The 23799-nt window shown below is 37.8% G+C and overlaps 1 protein-coding gene across 1 annotated transcript in view; it reads left to right on the top strand.

Annotated features, from left to right (window-relative positions):
* Positions 1–23799, top strand: part of HSD17B12 (hydroxysteroid 17-beta dehydrogenase 12) — a 153812-nt gene that overhangs the window by 56710 nt on the left and 73303 nt on the right. The window contains exon 3 of the mRNA XM_026512081.4: positions 159–234. Coding sequence (XP_026367866.2) covers positions 159–234 — 76 coding nt within the window. The remainder of the gene's footprint in view (positions 1–158; positions 235–23799) is intronic.

Here is a 23799-nt window from a genome sequence, read left to right on the forward strand (position 1 = left end):
CTTCATTTTGGATTGCCCATTCATGACAACTTAGGTTTATTGGTTTTTTCGTTGGGTTTATATTACCAGTTTTTCTTAAAATGAGAATATATCTGATTTCTGTTTTTTAATGAAATGTATAGGTGTGATTAACTGCTTGGTGTTTTTTATTGTTTCAGTTAGCAAAACGTGGAATGAAGATTGTCCTTATCAGCAGATCACAGGATAAACTGAGTCAAGTTTCCAGTGAAATAAGTAAGTTTTTCCACACACCCTCTTCTTTCATATTTACAAAAGGGTTACAGCTAATCTAAGTTGAATGTTTTCAAGTAGGTATCTAGCACTGACATATTTATTTATAGTTCAGAAAGCTGCTTTCTTATGTTGGTAAAAGGGATGCTTTAAAATGGGTCATCATTTTTTTTCAAATTAATATGGGACTGTTCAAATTTCCTTAAAATGTCTTTTCCTGACTCCATTGTTGTTAGGAGTTGGATTCTCTGGTTATTTTATCATGTTCTCCTTCCACACCTGAGTTCCTTTTCTGTTGCCTTTATTTCAATATTCTTGCATTTTTTTTAACTCTTGACATCATTGCCTCTAAATGTATATCATATGTAATTGAAGAAAAATACAGAAGGCAGTCTATATACATATGAGAGGGAATCTTTTGAAGCAGCTTTCTTCTTAGTCAGCTATGGCTTGAGACCTGAATTACTATATAGCAAAGATTCTTTTTTTTTTTTTAAAGGTTTTATTTATTTATTTGACAGAGAGAGACAGCCAGCGAGAGAGGGAACACAAGCAAGGGGAGTGGGAGAGGAAGAAGCAGGCTCCTAGCAGAGAAGCCTGATGTGGGGCTCGATCCCAGAACGCTGGGATCATGCCCTGAGCCGAAGGCAGACGCTTAACGACTGCGCCACCCAGGCGCCCCCAAAGATTCTTTTTTTTTTTTTTAAAGATTTTATTTATTTATTTAACAGAGAGAGAGAGACAGCCAGCGAGAGAGGGAACACAAGCAGGGGGAGTGGGAGAGAAAGAAGCAGGCTCCCAGCGGAAGAGCCTGACGTGGGGCTCGATCCCAGAACTCCCGGATCACGCCCTGAGCCGAAGGCAGACGCTTAACGACTGAGCCACCCAGGCGCCCCAACCCCCCAAAGATTCTTAACTCATGTCTCATTAACCAACCAGACGGATAAAGCAGTGCTGTCCATTTCCTTGGTAGAACATCCGGATGGCTGTTCCCAGGGTGCTGACGGTTCTTGGCCAGTCGGCTTCTCAGTGTGACGCTTTTGCGCTTTTACCCCCACAGCCCAACTTACTGGCTTTAAGAGTCAGCTGTGTTTGTTCCCAAACTTACGCCGAGTGCATTTATTATTTAATATTCCACACACTGGTGCAAGATTTGTGTAAAAAGGGGGAGTTATTTCTATGAAAACTAACTTGAATGCTCTGAAAAAAGTGACAAAAGCGAGTTCTTTCAGAAATTAGCTGTCAAATTAGTGATGAACAGATAAATGTAAAATAATTGGAAAAAATGATAAAAAGTAAGAAATTTGCTCTCCAATTGTTTCATATGTGTTGAAATTTTCGTTGCACTCTAAAAGAACTGAAACTGCAGTCATAAATGGTGTATTATGGGCGTGGGTGAGACAGGAAAGTCTGGAGTACCAGTTAGCAGATCTAAACTCAGATGTAAGGCAGGGGTCCTCCCCAGAGGATTGGTGAATGAATCACATTCATGCAAGGTTTATTTAAATAAAATGGTTACAATGTGTATTTATCATTTTCTAGGATTCCCGCTTTAACTTCAATGAGTAGCCAACTAACAAACTGCTTCAATTCTTTCAGATGAGAGAGGATTTCTACTGTATTTTTTTTTCAGATTAATTGAGATATAATTGGTGTATAACATTGTGTAAGTTGAAGGCATACCATGTACTATATTTTATTATTAACATTACTACCTACTATTAACATTTATATGGTGCTTTATTATTTACTTATTCCCTCACATGTATTATCCTCTTTTATCTTTCAAACATCCTTGCGAGGTATATATTTTTGTTATTATTTCTTTCCAGACCATAACTGGTCCGGCTGGACAGATTACATGTAAATGCACTTCATCTTTATGTAAAAAACAAATCTTTATAGATACTAATATTAAGTATGCCAAATCTTTTTTGGCATTTAAGGATTTTAACTTTCAAGTTTTGAAAGGCCCAAGACACAATATTTTGCAGTTTGGCTAAGGTGTGAATTTGAATTAAGCAATGGCACTAATGGCCTGAAGCAGTTAACTTCGATAGTAATTGAACTTCACATATTACCTGGATCTTAACACTGTTTCTTTCTTAGTTACTTGTGCTCGTGTGTATAATTAACTCTTACGGTGATAAAAATGTTGTGTCTGTGCACACATAGATAAAATTGGCTGTTAATGAAAGCATTTACTAGCTGCTGAAAGTAAAGTTTCATAGGTGAAAAATAGAACCTTTGATGAAATGGAAGGTTGAATTTTGAAATGCTGCGATCTGAACGAATCCACCATCTACTTGATCCCGAGACAAGTAAAAGCTACCTCATGACAGTCTTTTAGAAAGTGCTTCAGCCTGTACAAAAAATTGCTCAACAAGCCAGAAGTATACTTTAATGATATTTGAGAATTTATTAACTTGTGATATGAGGTGACATGTGACTGTGGGCAGAGATGCAGTTCTGGATAAAGACAGGATCCTGTTCAAACATTTTCATGAAGGGACAGATGGTGACGCACTGAATTGACCTTTATTATGTTTTCCTGAGCATCATATAAATTTAATGAGAAAGGTGGTATCAGCAGACCAGGTCGTCAGTGCTAAGCTGAAGAAATACAATACACCTGTACAGGGTTTCAGCTCAGACGTAAATCATCTTTTTGGCAGGATAGTGTTTTCATGAACATTTCTATTCCAGGAGAAGGAAGGACCAGAATTTAATGTTGGCGAAGACAGACTAACTCTGTTTATACCTTCAACACGTCTTTATTGAATGCCTGTGCACCAGGCCTGATGCTAGAGAGTCAGCGTACAGTGGTGAGCATGACAGAGGCGCTCCTTGCTTTCATGGAACTCACATGCTAGCGGAGGAGACAGAGAAAAAAAATAGGTAAAAAAGCAAAAAAAAAAAAAAACAAAAAAAAAAACCACCCCAAAACCCAAAACAAATCAGACAAATAGATTGAATAATTGCAGTTTGTAATAGTGCCATGAAAGAAACAGACAAGGGGAGAACATGGAGAGGTTCTCATTTTGTAGCAGTGTGGTGAATTTGATGACTGACAGGGCGTTAAAGGGCCAGACCAATAACCTCTTGCCTGTATAATAGCACTCCAGTTATGCTGCTGGCGCCTTCGGTGACGAGAGTATGCACTGGGCTCTCTTAGGGGGTGTAGTGGTGGAGGGGTTGCGTGTGTAGTTTGCACATGATAAAGCCACTCCAGCATTCCTGTTTTCTGAAGCCTTTAAATCCCTGCCTCTGCATTATGCCAGGGAAGTGGTGGCCTCCCAACTTACTGAATGGAGGACCGTCATGGAGTCCAAGTTACAGTGAGCCAACCAAGTTAACTCTTAGAGCCCCTTCCAGTTGTGTAAGCTAACAATTAAGTCTTCAGTCTCTGGTAAGTGATTCATATTTTTAAAAATATCCCAGTCTGGTACAGTATTATGTTTTCCTTGGTCTAACATTCTTAGAATCATTCTCACACGGATTTCCTAGGTATCTACCAATACAAATTGGCAAACTTTTGCAATTATTTTTGGGTGTCAGTTATCACTTTATGGATCTGACTTTATACTTGTTCCTCAAAGAATGCTGTGATCTTACCCTGTTATGAGTAGCAGTAAGGGATGGTCTCATTGGGTCTTGAGGAGAAGAGGAATTCTCTTGCAAGGAAACTGCTCTTAGCGTCATCATGAGGTTATACAGGTTCTTCAGTCCAGGAAAACCTAATCTCTTCCAGCACAGGAGAGCAGGATATTTCTCTTTGCACTGGCAAGGGAGCCTCAGGATAGCTTCGGGGTTCAAGATCCTTGGCTTCAGTTGAGTCCACACAGATATCCCGATCCCAAGTCTCATTTAGTGTTTTCACTTTCGTACTTGAGACATGGTGAGTCTGTGGAGTTGAGCTTCCACACCGTCGTGCTCTACCTGCCGCGGTTAAATCTGATGCTAGCAAAGTGAACCCTGTGGCTGTAAAACATAAAGGTTTTTATTAGGGCTGCCATAGAAGTTCTCTGGTTCTCTGTTCATAAATGGGAGCTGAAAGTTTAAAGACCCAAGCTTGTCATTTTCTTTCTGTCAGTGCTCCAGTGCATTCTGAAGAAGCCATGCCCTACCACAATCTTTGTATTCATCATTTCTGCCCAACACAAATGTGACAGCCCCTTGGTCCCTTAAGGCACCTCTTCAGTGGATACTTCATTATAATCTGTAGCCAGAATTAATTTGATTAATGGTGATGCAATTGCATTATGGATCAAGTTAAACCAACACCAAAGACCTCTGAGGTCTGTTCTTGGGGATCCCACTCCTGATACCAATTTCTGTATCAGTCAAACTTCAGTCAAGAAACATAAGTCAGGCAAGTTACTTTAGGCCATCTTATCTTTTCTAGTCCAGCTCTTACATTCACTCCAGGAGGTTAAACTCATCCCTCCTTTCCTAGGTGACTAGAAGAAGAAAAGAAGAAAGGAGGGGATTGAAAAAGAACCACATGCCAATTGAGAAAAAACAGGGACTCTTCTGGGCTCCTATCACCTTCTGACTCTCCACTGTTGTTATGTAAACTTGGGGATTCTGTTTCTTTAGAAGCACTTTCTTGTGAGTGTGGAGGACAACCTACTTATCAAAGTTCTTCAGGAAAATTTGTAAAAGATTATATATAATTTAGTGGGGAACTAAATGTTTTGCCAACAATGGATAAGTGCCTTCTCGGGACTGAGTGCTTTGATGAATTTTCGCTTCTTTGTAAGGATACCTGTCACCTGTTGAATTAATACAAGCCGATAGTCAACACATATATAATAAGCTTATTTTATTATCTTTGTTAGCCAGGATTATTAATATATTCAGTATTTTTGTCAATTTTGATTTGTCAAAGGAAAAAACTCCTAGATAATTTTTGAACTCTGAGCTAAGTTTTTACTTGCAAAAAGCACAATGCAAAGACTAGCTTTTAAGAACAACGTATTGGCTCACGGAATATAGAGATGGTGATATTTACAGTTCATATTTGTGATGGCAGTTGGTGATTCTGATTGCATTCACTTTAATCAGCTTTGATTTTAAAAAACACACATTTCTGTCTTTGATTAAAAAAAACAAGGGATGTTTGGCTTAGTCAGAAGAGCACCTGACTCTTGATCTCTGGGTCTCGAGTCTAAGCCCATGTTGGGTGTAGAGATTACTTAAATAAATCTTAAATAAATTTAAAAAACTAACCAGGCTGTTTCTGTCTTTTTGCTAATTATCTCAGGGTGTAAAGCTTTGGGATGGCCCTGTAAATCCATGGTCTCTTGAAATGTAAAGCTTTTAGAAATGTAAATCTTACTGGTCTGTAGTTCACAGAGGAATAGGGTTAGGTAAAAAAAAAAAAAAAAAAAAAAAAAAAATCAGTTTCACTTTTTCAAACCTTACCTCTGATCAAATCTGTATAGTTAGGTGTAGATTTGACCAAATAAGTTTGTTTGACAATTTTCTGATGCACTCTCAATATCATTAATGTGATGCCTTGTTATATTTAGCTTGTTTCATTTACATAAGGACAACCGGGTATTAGTGAACCTTTTTATTTTCATGTTTAATGAAACTGGAACCGCATGATGTTAGGATCCCAGAGTTGACCTCATGCAGCCCCTAGAGTCTTATATGTTTTTCTGTCACTTCTGTCGTTACTTAAAGTTCACATATTCTAAGGTAAGGAACCACCATGAACCAAAACCCAGACGGTTTGCCTCTCCTGGTTTTGCCTGTGGCGCCTATGATTGTAGAGGTATCCTCTTACTCCAAGATCCCCAGATTTGTCAATGCTTCCAGAAAGTGACATTCTGCACTACTCATGAGACCGAGATCCCACAGGCCATGGAGCAGGTGCCAGGATAGTTTCTTTGAAGCATTGTTTCTACATATTGGAGTGTAATTATTGTTCCTTACTAGTGGGCTTGTCATGCCTGATTAAATGAGATTTACCGTTAAATGAAACATTTCTGGCATGGTCATGGTTACAAATTTGTTTTATCTCATTATATCCTGGTAGGAGGAAGGATAGATTCTTATTGAGCCTATGCAAATAATTACATTGCCATGTAAGGTGAAAAAACTCAGTAAGGACATGTATACCATCTGACCATCATTCTGATTAGTTTTGCAGACAAGGTCAATCAATATGGGTTGTATTTTTTATACAGTTTCCATCTTTAAATTTACCTAAACAATTTAATATCTTATGTTCCAGTTGCTGTTGCTGCATAACAACTACCCCAAACTTCTCAATGTGAAGTAATAACCATTTTAGGGGCTCAAAAATTCTGCTGATCAGGAGTTTCACCAGGACTCGGGGGACAATTCTTTCGCTTCTCATGGCATTACTTAGTTCCCCAACTGTGATGCTCAGCTGGTGGAGAGGCTGGTTCAAAAGATTTAAGATGACTTCTGTCACAGGGCTGGTGCCATGGTCAGGAATGACCGGAAAGCTGGACTCAGCTGGGACTGTTGGCCGGAGTGCCTATGCATAGCCTCTCTAGCATGGCCAGATCAGGGTAGTTGGACTCCTCCCAGGGTAACTGTCATCCCTCACAGTGAATGGTGCAAGACAACGAAGCATAAGCTGATGGCCTTTTTGTGACCTACTCTCAGAACTCATATAGCGTTACTTTCCCGTATTCTGTTGGTCAAAGCAGACACGAGCCTGCCCAGATTCAAGGTGAGAGGAAGACTCCACCTCTTGATGGAGGAGTGACATGGTAACATTGGAAAGGAGTGTGTGGGAGGGGAGGTATTTTTGGAAAATGAAACCTGGATCTGGAAAATATAATCCGCCACAGTTTATAAGCTATATTAAGGTTTTTCAGGGAATATTTTTTCTCGATTTCCAGGGCATCAGTTGGAGCAACACACCATTCAAAGAGTGCTTCCTCGTTCCAGTTTGCTCAAGGACAGCCAGCCACAAAGGGGGTGGGGCAGTAAAAAATTAAGAAGAAAGAAAAATGTTTTCTCAAAACCACTGTTAAATTTCCTTCATTGATCTCATTCAGTTGCAGAATTAATTCTTGTCCTGTTGGGTTTGGGTCGAAAGCATTCAAGAGCCCTATGGATACTGACTCAGTTTCCTGGTATAATCTGTCCCATAATCTTAGCTTGGTGGCAGTGTCAGGTTACACTGGGAAGGAAGTCTGACACAGGAGTTGATTCTTTACAGCATCAGTGACAGTCAAGAGTAGTGGAACAGACCTCCATCTGCTGAGGCTATTGTTCTTTGGGTGTTCTTCCTAAAGACTCAGTTTTCTGACCTCTAGCTTATGGGCCTCCAGCTTTTGGCAAGCTTGGAAGAAAAGTGGGAACCACCTGTTAATAAGACTGATGGTCTCTGGGTCACTTATTACAGTAATTATCAGTGTCAGAATAGAATACCCTATTCTGGTATTGTATAGAGCTAATTAATGATTTAGTCAGTGATTTGTCTCAGGGCATGGGCCTTATGGTGGACACTAAAAGCATTGATAAAGCCCCAGGGATTTCTTTAAAGTGTGTTTTAAGATTGCCACCAATTAACTGTAATCTTAGATATCATTTTGTTCATAGTCGTGTGCCAGGCTGTGCACAGGAGCATGAATATGTTTCTGTCCATCCTGAAAAGTATACACATGTTGGACGATGTTTATGATTAGTCACACTTTGGCTCTACCCATGTTATGGACTTGATAAACAGGGCAGCTCTCAAAGAGAGTTGAGCTAATTAAAGATACAGAGAATATACAACATATCTAGTTTTTTCCTAATAGCCTCTCTGCTCAGTAGTGCTACCTAGTGGCCGTCTGGGGGAAATACCAGTGATAGTTTGGGTATAACGTCTGTCTTAATCAGTTTTATTATTTTTAATTTTGTGGCCCGAATTTGTGAAAGCAGTAGCGTAAAGAGTTGCCAGGAGACTAGTGGTTATAGCAAAATATAAACATAAGTGTCAGGTCCCCAAGACAAGAAATGATTAGAGTCATGGTTTAAGTGACAGTAATTAAAATAAAGCATAGCCTCAAGAAACAACAATTATTAGGAAATCCAGCTTTTTTAGAAACGAGAAACTTTTGTTAAGAAACGATTCAAGGGCATGACAAAAGTCAACAGAAAAGCTTAAAAAGTTAACAGGCTGTTAGAAAGTGAGAGTGTTTTGGGGAGATAAGGAACCTTTGTTGGCCAGGCTGGATACTGAAGGTATCCAGAATAATTTTTTTACAGCTTTCTCATTAAGGGAAGACTATATTATCAAAGATCAAGTTTCTTCTCAACAACTGGTTTCAAACTATTTAATTCATAAGCTTTCTTTGTTCATTTTAATATATTTTATACACTTACTTATACATATATTTAGATAAGTTAACACTTTCACCTGAAGCTTAAAATGTATTAACTTTATGTCTCATTATTACATTGTAAGAAGATCCACCTATCACAATGACTTTGCCGTCCCAGTCAGGGTTTTCTTTAAGATGCCTCCTTCTTTAACTCACTTTGATATTAGTATAGTATCTTAGGGTCAATTAAGAATCTTAGAAGTTATATTTAAGTTGACAGTGCAGAGCAATACAGTCATTATTGATACCAAGTTTGTCCGAGAGATGACATTTGCAAATTTTACACAGAGGACAGGAAGAGTAATTAACATCAATGATTTGCAGCATTGTCTGAAGTTAGAAGAGCCGATCCTTTCATAAAGACACCAGGTGTCATAACTTAAAATAGTTTGTGGAAGCAGTGATAATATAGCTAACTGATAAAACCTATGTGGAAAATATAGAAGTTCAAAGAATGGAATGTTACAATGGCATTATATTTCAGAGTGTGATATGATCAGAAAGAAGACATATAGCTACTTGTAAAATTAAAATGGTCAAACCAGTTCTAATTTGGCCAATGTTTTACCTTAATTAGGACTTTATATCTTGGATTCTTAAATAATTCTTTGTTTATTTACCAATTATTAAAAATACTTCAAAAGTTTATTAGTACATTTAAAAATAACTATTAGTTGCTAGCCAAATGTCTCTTTGAATTTTATACTGTTGCTGCTTGAGCTGTCCATTTCTGTGAGAATGATTTTTCTGAAATTTCCAGCACATTTTAAAGCATTAGAAGTTTTGTCCTTGTCTGGTCATTCTTGAATTTTCTCTTCTCAGATTTAAGGGAGCACTGATTAGTCTCTATAAGCCACTCAGAAGAGGCTTTTTAAAATATAAAATAGTTGGTTGAAGGTATTGTTCAGGTCTCCTGTATCTTCATTGATTTTTCTGTCTACTTGTTCTTATCAGTTACTGGGGGCCAGGGGGGTGGGGGAGTTGAAATTTCTAACTATAATTACGGGTTTGTCTGTTTCTTTGGGTCTGTTTTTTTTGTTATTAGATGCATTAACATTTAAGGGCATTACGTTCTCTTGATGAATTCATTCCTTTATCATTATGAAATGACCTTATTCTTAGTAATATTCTTTGCACTGAAATCAGCTTTGTTTATCTTTCTTTGGTTAGTGTTAGCATGGTATAAATTTTTTTCTGTCTTTTTACCTATATGTGCTTTAAATTTAAAGTGGGTTTCTTGTAGACATCATAGATTTGTAAGAAATTCAATCTGATGACCTCTGCCTTTTAATTGGGGTTCTCAGACCATTTACACTTAATGTTATTGTTGATAGGATTGGGTTAAGATCTACCCATTTACTCTTTGTTTTCTGTTCATCTCATCTGTTCTTTGCTCACTTGTTTTTTTTCTGCCTATGTTTGGATTAATATGTTTTTAATCATTCTATATTATTTCCTTCCTTGGCTATTGGCTGTACATCTTTTTTCTTTGTTTTTACTGATTGCTTTAGAGTTTGTGGTGTTTAGCTTGTCACGGGCTACTACTACTTGATGTAAAGCACAAGAACCTGACGACAGTATACTCCGTTTCCCCGCTGTTTTATTTGTTTCTATATATGTTATGAATTCTATAACATTATTTTTGGCATAAATAGTCAATAATATTTTAAAGAGAATTAAATTTATTTTTATTTTTTAAAGTCTTCATTATTTACACACATTATTATTTCTGATGCTCTTCATTCCTTTTTATGGATACATAATTCAGTCAAGAATCTTACTTTTTCTTTCCTGTCTGAAAGATTTCCTTTTATATCTCTCATCATGCTGGTCTGCTGGTGATGAATTCTTTTTGTAAGTCTGAATGAAAACGTTCAGTTTTGAATGTATTTTCTCTGGGTATAAATTTTCGGATGACAGATTTCTTTCTTCTCCTTTCAGTACTTTACTTTGCTTCATTGTGTTCTGGCCTATAGTGTTTTTGACAAGAAGTCTGCTGTCTTTCCTATCTTTTTTTTTTTTTTTATACCACCTTGTATAAGTCACTTTTTTCTTTTTTTCTCTGGTTACTTTTAAGATTTATCTTTTTATCACTGGTTTTAAGGAATTTGAGTATTCTGTCCCTTGGTGTACTTTTCTTCATGTTTCTCCTATTTGGAGTTGATTGAGCTTAAATTTATGTACTTATAATTTTCATTGTATTTGGGAAAATTGGGGCCATCAAATATTTTTTCTATGCTTCACTCTCTTTTTAGGCTTCTGGTTATACATATATTAAATGGATTAAAGTTGTCTCTCAACTTACTGATGTTGTCTTTCCTTTTCTTTTGGTGGGAGGGGTCTCTTTTTGTGTTTCATTTTAGAGAGTGTCTATTGCTGTGCCTTCACAGTCACTAATACTTTTTTCTCTAGTGTATAATCTGCCATTAGTCCTGTTAGTATGTGTTTTTTTTTTTTTTTAATCCAGACATTTTATTTTTCTCTCAAAATAAAATTTTAGGTCATTTTTGTATCCCCCTTATCTCTTTTAAAAATGTTCGCCCTCTACTTTTTTGAACATACAGCAGCCCTTATCTGTGGGGAATATGTTCCAAGCCCCCCCCCCCACCCTGCCATGGATGCCTGAAACTGTGGATAATACTGAGCCCTGTACATATTGTGTTTTTTTCATATATCCATACTTACGATAAAGTTTATAAGTTAGGCTCAGTAAGAGATTAACAATGAAAATAATAAATAGAATAATTGCAATATACTGTAATAAAAATTATATGAATATTAGTCTCTCGAAATAACTCATTGTACTGTACTCACCTTTCTTGTGCTGCTCTGAGATGATGAAATGCCTACATGATGAGATGAATGACATAGGCATTGTGACCTAGCATTGGGCTACTATTGACCTGCTGATGATTCATCAGAAGGAGAACCATCCGTTTCCAGACCATAGCTGATTGTGGCTAACTGAAGCCTTGGAAAGCAGTACTGTGAATAAGGGAGGATTACTGCATATAGTGTGCTCTTGCTCTTGTTTTATCCTTGTTTTTCTTGTTGTTAGTCTCGCTCGTGCTCTCTCTGTCCACTGTCTGGTAATTCTAGGGGCTCTGTCTTCCCCACATGCTCAAGTCTGTTTCCTCAACTCAGGGGAACTGCTGATCTCTATTTGATCTCTCTTCATTCCAGTCTAAAAAATCTGTAGGCAATAAGTTAGGATAGCTGTAGGGCTTCCCTCATTTGTTTCCCTTCTCCTGGCTCTGACTGTCCTGAACTGTCTTTTCTTGCACTGACTGAAAACCATTGTTTCATGTATTTTGTCCAGTTTTTTTCAGTTTAAGGCGATGGAGTAAATCTAGTCTCTGTTATACCATCATGGCTGGAAACAGAAGAACCCCATACCCACTCCTTTTTACCCTTATAGATTTCCTGGTAAATATTATTATCTTTGCACATGTCTATAAATGTTTGGTTTGCATTAGGCTTTTTAAAAAAAAAAAAAAAATATATATATATATATATATATATATATATATATATATGTTTTATTTATTTGTCAGAGAGAGAGAGAGGGCACAAGCAGGGGGAGCGGCAGGCAGAGGGAGAAGCAGGCTCCCCGCTGAGCAAGGTGGCTGATGCAGTACCTGATGCCAGGACCCTGGGATCCTGACCTGAGCCGAAGGCAGATGCTTAACAGACTGAGCCAGCCACGTGTCCCTGCATTAGGCTTTAAAAAACAAACAGGACAAAATCTTTTTGCATATTTGCCCTGGGGCTGGTATGGTTAAGGGGGATGGGTCCACTTCCCAAGTGTTATTTTGGTGACTGAAGAGCTCTTGTGAAACATTTTAGTATTCTTAATCTTGCACAGAAAGATACTTTTGAAATTTAGTTTATGTTCCAATTTTGACACAAGTGGTTTTCTAAGCTAACGTGGGATCCTGTTGTAAAGCTGTCCAACTAAGCATTCACCAAGTGTACCTTATTGCAGCTTCATTACTGTTTGTTACCAATCGTTTACTCTTCAGAGAACAACATCTGTAATATGGGTGGATATTTTGTTAGAAATGTAGCCTACCTACCAATTAGTTGGCCCAGCCAAATTAGCATGTGTTGATCTGCATCTCCAATTAAGCAGCTGCTTGAATGTTGCTGTTCTACATAGCTGGCATTAGGCGTGTGGGAGTGTACTGCACCATGGCCAGACACTAGCTATACCTCTTAATTAAAACATTTGCTTATGTTTGCATGGTTTCTTTAAAACAGCAAGTGGGCTTTCCAATTGGATTATTGATGGCTCAGTAACTTTTAAGTAAAAAAAAAAAAACTTTTCTTAGTTGAGGAAATGTGGGACCAAGGTGTTCTGAAATGAGTCCCATTTAAGTAGATGATTGGTGTTTCTCCTCCCACTTTAAAATTATTAGTTGTTATTCTAAGTGGATAATTGTAATTTGGGGTACGGACTTAAACTATAAAAGAATTCGTAGAAAGGCATATTCTTTGGATGTATTTATAAAGTTCTTCAGTACTTTTATGTAGGGATTGCTTCCCTTTTCATCATGGAAAGAAAGTACTTTGAAAGTTTGGTGGAAAATGTTCACTTTAACTTGATTTTTCCATCAAATAAAGTTATATATTTTCTTGTCAATTATCCACCGTTTTAGTAGTCTTGTTGTACCATTACTTCTTAAATGCAGAGTTTATGTTGCATGCTCCTCTTTAACTATAAATCTCTAACTACAAAGTGCTAATTTAAGTGACCTAGTGCTATACCCAATACTAAAATGGAAGGGAAGATGAGTCCATTAAAATCGACAAGAAATTTCATAAAGTTTGAATTATTTTATTCCTTCACTGTTAAGAAAAACCAATAGAATTAATATCTAATGACAATAGCTAATAGTAATAATGTTCATGTCAAGTCAGCTTTCATTGTGTTTCCATTCTGTTTAATGCTGTAGTGATGCGTAAAATCTAAAATGTAATCACTCTTCAATAACTGATAAAAATACTAAACCACAAAATGTAAGTATATTCATTTTTTGGGAAAACTTAGTAGAATCATATTTAGGCATGTGTAGTTTAGTAGACGTACCCCACATAATTTTAAAAGTCATTCTGTTTAGAACTACTGATTGACTAAACCCCTCACTTTTTAAATATGGAAACTAAGTCTGAGAAACCCAGTCCTATCTAGTTAATGACTGAAGTGGGCAGAGTCTTCAGCTTCTTGTGCTATGTTCTCCATTACCCCTCTGCTCTTAATTTGTGCTTTAAATATTGTAGCTGGGGAACTAAGTGATCATTTTGGGGGAGGTAAATGTCCGCCAAAGCATAATATCACAGTTACGTAGCATTAAGAGTTTAAAAAACAAACTAAACTGAACTTGCATCATGACTGTGTTTGAACGCAGTTACCCATTACAGTTATTATCATTGGATTAATTTTAGGATATGTGAGCATTTTTATTAAAATAGCTGTATATATTCCTTTTCATTTTTAAAAAATTTTTTGAATAACTTTTAAGTATAGTTGACATCCAATGTTATAGTAGTTTCAGGTGTGAAACAGTGGTTCATATCTCTATACATTATGATATGCTTACCACAAGTGTAGCCTCCTTCTGTCACCATACAACACTAGTACAGTATCATGGACTATTTTCCCTATGCTGTACCTTTATTCCCATGATTTATTCATTTCATAACTGGAAGCCTGTATCTCCCACTTGCCTTCACTCATTTGTCCATCCACCCATGACCCTTCCCTCTGACAACCATCGGTTTGTTCTTGGTAAGATTGATTCTACTTTTTGTTTGTTTATTCCTTTGCTTTATTTTTTAGATTCCACATATGAGTGAAATCACATAGTACTTGTCTTTCTCACTCTGACTTATTTCATTTAGTATAATATTCTTAAGTCCATCGATGTTGTTGCCAGTGGCAAGATTTCATACCTTTTTATGGCTATATAATATTCAGTGTGTGTGTACACCACATCTTCTTTATCTATTCATCTTTTGATGAACTCTTTTTTTTAAAAGATTTTATTTATTTATTTGACAGATAGACAGCGAGAGAGGGAACACAAGCAGGGAGAGTGGGAGAGGGAGAAGCAGGCTCCACGCTGAGCAGGGAGCCTGATGCAGGGCTCGATCCCAGGACCCTAGGATCATGACCAGACCCGAAGGCCTGACTGAGCCACCCAGGCACCCCTTTTGTTGAACTCTTAAGTTGCTTCCATATCTTGGCTATTGTAAATAATGCTGCAGTAAACATAGGGGTGCATGTATCCCTTTGAATTAGTGTTTCATATTCATTGGGTAAATACCCAGAGCTATAATTACTGGATCATAGGGTAGTTCTATTTTTAATTTTTTAAGGAAACTCCATATTGTTTTCTACAGTGGCTGAGCCTTTTTACATTCCCACTAATAGTACACAAGGGTTCCTTTTTCTCCATATCCTTGCAAACACTTGTTATTTCTTGTCTTTTTGATTCTAGCTATTCTGACAGGTATAAGGTAATATCTCATTGTGGTTTTGATATGCATTTCCCTGATGTTTAGTGATGCCGAGCATCTTATCATGTGTCTGTTGGCCATCTGTATGTCTTCTTTAGAAAAATATCTATTCAGGTCCTCTGCCCATTTTTTAAATTTAAATTTTAGGTCGTTAACATGCAGTGCACTGTTGGTTTCTGGAGTAATATTGAATGATTCATCACTTACATACAACACCCAGTGCTCATCATAACAAGTGCCCTCCATAATACTATCTAGCCCATCCCCTACCCACATCCCTCCATCAACTCTCAGCTTGTTCTCTGTTAAGAGTCTCTTATGGCTTGTTTCCCTCTCTCCCTTTTTTTCTTTTCCCCCTTCCCATGTAGTTATCTATTTTCTTTCTTAAATTCCGCATATGAATGAGATTATATGGTATTTGTCTCTCTCTGACTTACTTCACTTAGCATAATACACTCTGGCACCATCCATGTCATTGTAAATGGCAAGGTTTCCTTCTTTTTAATGGCTGAATAATATTCCGGTGTATGTGTGTGTGTATGTCACATCTTTATCCATTCATCCATTGATGAACATTTTGGCTCCCTCCATGGCTTGGCTATTGTTGATAATACTGCTGTAAACATCGTGGTGCATGTATCTTTTCAAATTTGTATTTTTGTATCCTTTGGGTAAATACCTAGAAGTGTAGTTGCTGGATCATAGGGTAGTTTCATTTTTAATATTTTGAGGAACCTCCATACTGTTCTCCAGAGTGGCTGCACCAGTTTGCATTCCCACCAGCAGTGTAAGAGGGTTCCCTTTCTCCGCATCCTCACCAACACCTATTGCATTCTATATACCAATAACAAAGCAGCAGAAAATTCTGGAAAGCCTTTATTCATCCTTTGTGTGTCTTTTAGGACTGGTTTGTGAGGCTGGTTGTTGGACCACTAGCAAGGTAGACGACACCCTCGTCGGTGGGACCCCAGCTTTCCTACTGCTACAGTGTTGGCCACTCTGCTTTGATCAGTTTTGTACATTGAGTTTTGCATCCTTTTGATAAAAAGACCTATTGCAGTGAAGTTTGAGAACCATTGCTGTAGATAAGTCCCCACACCTTCTTGGTCAGTCCTTACTGTGTCCTAACAAAGGACCTGTTTCACTCAGCATGTGTCTCCATGTGCCTAGCCTTTTCATCCTCCTCACAGAAAAAAATATCATCTTCTCTAAGAACCAACCTTTTGCTGGTATCTTGATTCCCAATCTCTTACTGGTTCCCTAAGGACTTGTTCCCACAACATTGCTCTCCTCTGATGTCTCTAACAGATACCCTTTAGCCAGGTTTTTTTTTGGCCTGATTTTTGTTTTAAAGATCAGCACATTTCACTTAATCACATAAATCTTAATGTATGTCTTCTTTTGAAAATCCAAATGCTCTGTTAACCATGGGCCTGGCATTCCTGTAGAGCAGCAATCCGTTGGCATTGAGAACCAGTTGCCCTTTAGGTGGGGCCTGCCCTGTCAAGTTTGTCCCAGCCTGTCCCTGCTCACACAGTGCATGCGCATATACTTTTATTAGGCTCTCTTCATGAACTTGAGTAACATGCTTGGCCCCAAGGACCTTTCAGTTTGTGACTTCTGTTATCCTTTACAGTCTTTCTCAGCGCATCTAGGGAGAAATTCTATTCCATTTGTGTCACTGTCAATGAAATAGTTCTTCTTGTATGGTATACTTACACTTTATAAATATTCTCCATTAATTTTGCTTTTGTCTCCTAACAAACATATCTGTAAATGTTAATACTAAAAACAATATAAACTCAGGATGTAAGAAAACTACACACATACAGGTTAGGAAGCCATCACAAAATTCTGGGAATCACATGCTCCCTCCCAATTTCTGCCCTTTCTTTCCTCCCCTGAGCTTCTTCATTTTAATTTTAATTGAATTTCTAACATTATCTAATATTAATTAGTTTCTAATACTACCATTAATTTTTACTTCTTTGGTGTTTTTATACATTGTGTAATATACTATGTATTCTTTTGAGTTTGGGCTTCTTCAGCATATAATGTATAGATGCAGCAGAAATGCGTTCACATGTGCTCCAAAGACATGCCCCGGATTGTTCCCAGTAACATTACTGATAATAGCAAAAAACTGTCGCTCATTTATTTTCATCCTTTGTGAATATACTACAATTTAGTTATCTATTCCATTGTTGATGGACATTTGGGTTGTTTCCCGTTTTTTACTGTTTCTTTTGGATCTGTACCTATAAGAGGACTTATATTCTTGAGACATACTGATAGTCTCTTTGTCATACATAAAACGTTGCTGTTTCTAATCAAATACAATTCTTAAGATAATGTTGTAAATACAGTAGCAGACTTGGAATTAGCACCTAGACCTTAAGTCCTTCTGTGGACTGCCACCTCACAAACAAAACAAAAAACACGAAGGCGAGTGCATGATAAAAAAAAAGAGAGAAGAAATTGCAAATAAGGTATGCAAATTAAGTCCTAATTCAAGGCAGGGTCACATGTGGTCTAGTCAAACCCACCTTGGGGAAAGGTCTGGGGAAGAATCTGAGAAAGGCGTTACCACAGGCAACAAAGGCATAAAGTCATAAAGGAGAGAATTTGCGTAAAGGCATAAAGGAGAGAATTTGAGGGCTATATTAAAGAGCCATACTGAGCCAAAGCATTCAAGAGTATTTGTGGACACTGGTCACTATTTTACCCCCATTAACTATGGTCAAACAGGTGATAGGTCACACGGCTACAGTTTTAATCATCCATACCAAGGTTTTGATTTTTATGTCTTAGCTCTTGGTATGCTTTATGAATTTTAAACCTAAACATATCTATAGTTTGAAAGTGGACTATCTAACCTTTTAACTTAACTGCTTTTAAATTTTTTAACCTACAAAGATTTGGCCCCAAGGACATTGGGTAACTGACATAAGTCAGTTTACCTGGAAGTTCGCCCTCTGTTGGCATGGTTCCAAGTGGTGAGTGGTTACTAATGAGGATATGTAAAGTATATTTTAAAGATCACGTTAGGGATGATGGAGCCTAAATATGCTGCAAATTATTGCATTAAATGGAAAATAAGCAGTTGTAAGATCCCCCTCTACCCGTTTTTGTTTTGTTTTTTTTTTAAGGATTTTATTTATTTATTTGTCAGAGAGAGAGAGAGAGCACAAGCAGGGTGAGCAACAGGCAGAGGGAGAAGTAGGCTCCCTGCCAAGCAAGGAGCCCGATGTGGGACTCGATCTCAGGACACTGGGATCATGACCTGACCCGGAGGCAGACGCTCAACCGACTGAGCCACCCAGGCGTCCCCCACCCATTTTCTCTTAAAAGTTCATTCTTGAAAATGTGAGACCATCATAATCAAATCATGAATTAAGATATTTTTGTTATTTCTTTGGCTTTGTCTTCTTTCCATCACCCTTTCACACTCAGTGCTAAAGTGTTATTAATTTTCTCCTGGCACAACTACACGATGATTTCTATAAGGACTTAATACTACTTCAGTCATCATTTTACATAGCAGCATTGCCTCTGGGACTTTCATACAATGCAGCTGCTTATGGTAGATGAAGGAAATCAAGTATTGTGGTGCAGACTTTTAGGGATATTAATATAGTTTTGAAAGCAAGTAAAATATCCTACATACTAGCTTGCGATCCTGTATGAATGGAGACTCAATCCATAGGAATGGTTCCTTTTTCTTGAATGGAATGAGCATTGTGAGAATACCTACTGTTTCTGATCCTTTTTGTGACTGAATTTTAAGTTGCCAGATTCTTATGAATGATTTTGGGAGAAAGAAAATACTTTCAAGCCATTTTGAAGATGTTTTGAAAAATTTTAAAGAATATTTTGAGGATAAATTTTTGTCTTACTTGATTTTTAAAATATTTCAGTTTATTTTTAAAAGTAAGCTTTATTTTTTAGAGCACTTTTAGGTTCATAGCAAAATTGAGTGGAAGGTACAGAGACTGTCCATATACACACAGCGTCCCTTACTATCAAAATCCTGAGTGGTACCTTCATTCCAATTGACGAACCTATGTTGACATATCACTCTGACCCCCAAAATCCATAGTTCAGTGTAAGTTTTTCATCCTCTTGGAAGGAATAAATTTAAATCTCAAACTTTTGTTGTTATATGCTGCCTACAAAACGTTTCTTTTTGATGTCTGCATTGGATTCCTTAGCTTATTCCGCTTTGACTTTAAAAAATGGCATGGGAAGTACATTTTTTTGCTCTTCTTCCTTTTATTTTTTTTAAGTTTAACATTTAACATTTTCAAAAACTAAATTTTGCTATGAGCCTGTCTTTACTGTCTTTATATTGTACGCAGGGCATAGGCTGAAAGGGGTCAGTTTAGATTTCCGGTCAGAAATGCATATGCTTGTAGAGACCAGACAGCTGTGGAAATGAATCAGGTAGGCTGGAGTGAGGCAAGAAGGAGTGGTGAGGCCTGGAGAACTGAGGACCCCTCCCCAGGTAAAGATGGCAGCTCTACCTTATTGTTACCATGTTGCAGTGCAAGTCTGGGGTGCCATATTTTCCAGTTATATTAAAAGAATTTAAAAGGGAAACTAAGATGACTTATATAAGACTTTGCAATTTTATATCACCTTAACCTTAATTGGGACTAAACAAAGTTGAGGACCCACCAACACATGGACCACTATTTTCATAATTTATTTTTATTGAGCCATTATTTCTATAATGATTATATGTGCTAGGGACTGCTCTAAGAGCTCAGTAGAACTCATCCTTGAATCATTGAACAGCTGTCTGAGATTGGTATTTCTGTTATCCCCATTTGAGAGAGGATACAAGTAAGATACAGAGGGGTAATTGTGCTAAGCAGAATTTTTTTTTTTTTTAAGATTTTATTTATTTATTTGACAGTGAGAGACAGCGAGAGAGGGAACACAAGCAGCGGGGAATTGGAGAGGAAGAAGCAGGCTCTTCACCGAGCAGGGAGCCGAATGCGGGGCTCGATCCCAGGATGCTGGGATCATGACCTGAGCTGAAGGCAGACACTTTATGACTGAGCCGCCCAGGCGCCCCTGTGCTAAGCAGAATTCTAAGATGCTCCTGAAGATTCCTGTTCCATGGTGTGCACACCCCACGTAATCCCCTCCTTTTCAGTGTAGGCAGGACTGGTGGATATAATGGATGACATTCTTGTGATTAGGTTACATTATATGGCAAAGGTGAAATGAACTTGCAGATATATGGTCTCATCAGTTGACTTTGAGTTAATCAAAAGGAAAATTATCTTTGGTGGGCCTGACCTAAGCAGGTGAGCTCTAAAAAAGCCTGTTCAAGTCTTCTCTAAGGTTAGAGGTTTAAAGCACCAGAAATGCTCCTCTTTTGGCCTTGAAGAAGCACAGTGCTGTGTGTGGGGAGGGCCATATGGCAGGGAATGGCAGGTGGCCTCTGGGAGAGGGGTCCCCAGTTTTACAATTGCAAGGAATAGAATCCTGTCAACAAACAAAGGGTGAGTTTGAGGGTGGAGCCTGAGCCTCAGATGAGATCACAACCTTCTGAGACCCTGAGCAAAGGACCCAGGTATACCATGGTTGCATTCTTGACCTACAGAAACGGAGATAAGGAGCACGTATTGTTTTAAATAGCCAAGTTTGGTAATTTATGATGCAGCCATAGAAAACTAATAGGGTCACATTGCCAAGGAGTGGCAGAACTGGGGTTTGGCCCCAGGCAGCCCAGCTACAGAGTACTCTGCCTTGTGTGATCACTCCTATCCAGAGAGCTCTTTGAACAGTAATTGTAAAAATGTTTTTTCAAAGCTGCTTTTCTGTCCCGCATAACCACAACGTACACATTCTACTATGATCTGCTTCATAAATCCACTTTTATGGGCAACTCGAGTTAATTTCTTCAAGTTCTCTTTTTATCTTTTCCCCTAAATTAAAAAGCTGATAGATACACACATACACAAACACAGTTATATACATGGTTAACGATTACTTACATTATTATATATTGAAATTTGTTATTAAAAAGCAAGATTTTTTTTGGTATTGTGAACAAATATAAATGTTCCCTTCCTAATCTCTTTTGTATAAAATTGTGAGGACTAAGCATTTTAGAGTATGTAAATAGAGTATTTGCTGAAAGCTCTGTGAGGTATTGTGGAAAGTTTATTTTCCTTGATTCAGTTTGAAAACGATGATGGAATATTTTAGAACTTGTTCGTTTAATTAATGATAATTCATCTTGAACTTTTTGACCTTCAGAATGTACAGTTTACCTTACATTTCAGAATCATGAGATGGAGTTTATCATTTTTCACTTTACTTTCATCCACTTTTAAATATGTGGGTGGCAAATGAGACCTGCTCAAAGCAGTGGGGAGGACATAGCAGGAATATAGATAATGTACTGTGTGGGCAGTAAGAACTCTAAGGAGAACCCAGTAGGCAGTTATCAGGTCTTGTTGTAGGCATTAATAATTAATGGATCTGAATGATTAAGGATTATCCACCTTCTTAAATGAACTGGAATCCAGACCTTTAAAAAAAAAAAACGTTCCATTTTGGACTGTGAAATAAACTGACGACATTGCTTTTATCTAGAATGCTCTATTAAATACCAAGAATTGATGGCAGAGCATGATGCTGTGACCAGGAATTAGTCATTGGGTGACCTGGATCCATCTTGAGTCTTCCAGTGAGGATCTTTGGTACCTGAGAGACCTGGTCGTCTGTTGTACTTTGTGCAGGACAGGTATATTCCTGTCGGTGATGTTGATAATATCTGCTCTATATAACTTCGTGGGTTGTTGTAAAGATCAAACAAGGTAATATATTTGAGACATTTTTGAGTGCAGGGAAAATCTTAACTTTTGGTCTTTGCCCTTCCACGTACAATATGTTAATTGCTTTCTTGGGGCAGAAGGAGAAATTTAACTGCTCTTTACCCAGGGTAGTCCACCAGATATCTTCCACACAATCCACTGCTGCTTTCCCTGTGGGCAGGATGCTTGAGGCAACTTACTGAATTTTGTTCATCTTTCTGCTTTTCATCATCCTAGCCTCTAATACCTACTGATAAAACTTGCCGCTGCTTTTCCCATTTCTGATCCTAACTGGCTGCCACTTCAAAAATTGTTGGAATTCATTGACATTTGCAAAGTAATTTTGCTGACTCAGATATTTGAGAGAATAATAAAGGTTAGCGTCTCTGTAATTTCATGGGAGATATTGGTAGCAGGATCTAGGTGATCTCCTACTCCCTTTTCTCCATATTATATTGCTGCACATACTGCCTGCTGTGCAAGGTGGGATCTCATATGCATGCTGTTCGGTTTTGGGTTTTTTTTCTTCTTCTTTTTAAGATTTTATTTTTAAGTAATCTCTACTCCCACCATGGGGCTGGAACTCACAACCCTGAGACCAAGAGTTGCATGTTCCAACAACTGAGCCAGCCAGGTGCACCTACACATGCTACTCTTATAAATATGTTGCAGTGCTACGTATCATATACATGACATAATCACACATAAGGATATCGTCTCATGTGTTGTTTTAGTCTTCTTAAGGAAGATGTGGAAGCTTCTTTGCTGCTTTTGGTTTTCTTCCAAGTTGGTGGGTTTTTTGTTTCGTTTTGGTTTTGGTTTTTGGGGTTTTTTTTTTTTTTTTAGAGAGAGAAGGAGAGCAAGGGGGAGGGTCAGAAGGAGAGGAGAGAGAGAATCTTAAGCAGGCTCCATGCTCAGCACAGAGCCATAGAGGGGGACGGGGCTCAATATCATGTCCCTGACTGAGTTGAAATCAAGTCTGATGCTTAACCAACTGAGCCACCAGGCGCCCCTCTTACAAGTTTTTATTTAAATTCCACTTAGTTAACATACAGTGTAGTATTAGTCTCAGGAATACAATATAGTGATTCCACACTTACATACAACACCCATTGCTTTTTTTTTTTTTTCCTAACAAAACTTTCAACAGTGAAGTACTTTTCCTGATTTCCCAATGAAATGTGATACCCTTTCGTAGCCGTTAATTGTTGTTTGCTCATGGCATTTGATAATGAGGAATAGGAGCAGATAAAAGGGAAGTAGGAAAAAGACATTGGCCCTTAATTTTCCAGGTAATTTTCCAGGTAACTTTTCAAATAAATAAATAAAATTAAAAAAAAAAAAAAAAGCCCTTACTCTGAGAAACAAACTGAGGGCTTCAGAGGGGAGGGGGTGGGGGAATGGGATAGGCTGGTGATGGGTAGTAAGGAGGGCACGTATTGCATGGTGCACTGGGTGTTATATGCAACTAATGAATCATCGAACTTTACGTCAAAAGCCAGGAATGTACTGTGGTGACTAACATAATAAAAAATATTTAAAAAAATAAAATTAAATTAAAAAAAAATAAAAGCCCTTTAAAAAAACACATACATACATACAAAATTTTAAAAGATAAAAGGATGTGTTACTGCAGAAGGATATTGGATGAGAAATCAGTTCAGTGACCACCAGAAGTTGGCTGACAAGTCCTAGATGGGGGGGCGGAGAGAGAACCTGAGTACCTACGTGTCCAAGACTGAACACTTAAATTCCACACTGTTCAGTTTAAAGGGAACTCCTGGAGAACTAACCAAGATTTAGGAACTGGCATATAAATTTGCAGGCCCTGAAACCTGCTTTTCTTGGGGGACTCAAGA

This window comes from Ursus arctos, unplaced genomic scaffold (genome assembly GCF_023065955.2).
Source record: "Ursus arctos isolate Adak ecotype North America unplaced genomic scaffold, UrsArc2.0 scaffold_23, whole genome shotgun sequence".
Lineage (NCBI taxonomy): Eukaryota > Metazoa > Chordata > Mammalia > Carnivora > Ursidae > Ursus > Ursus arctos.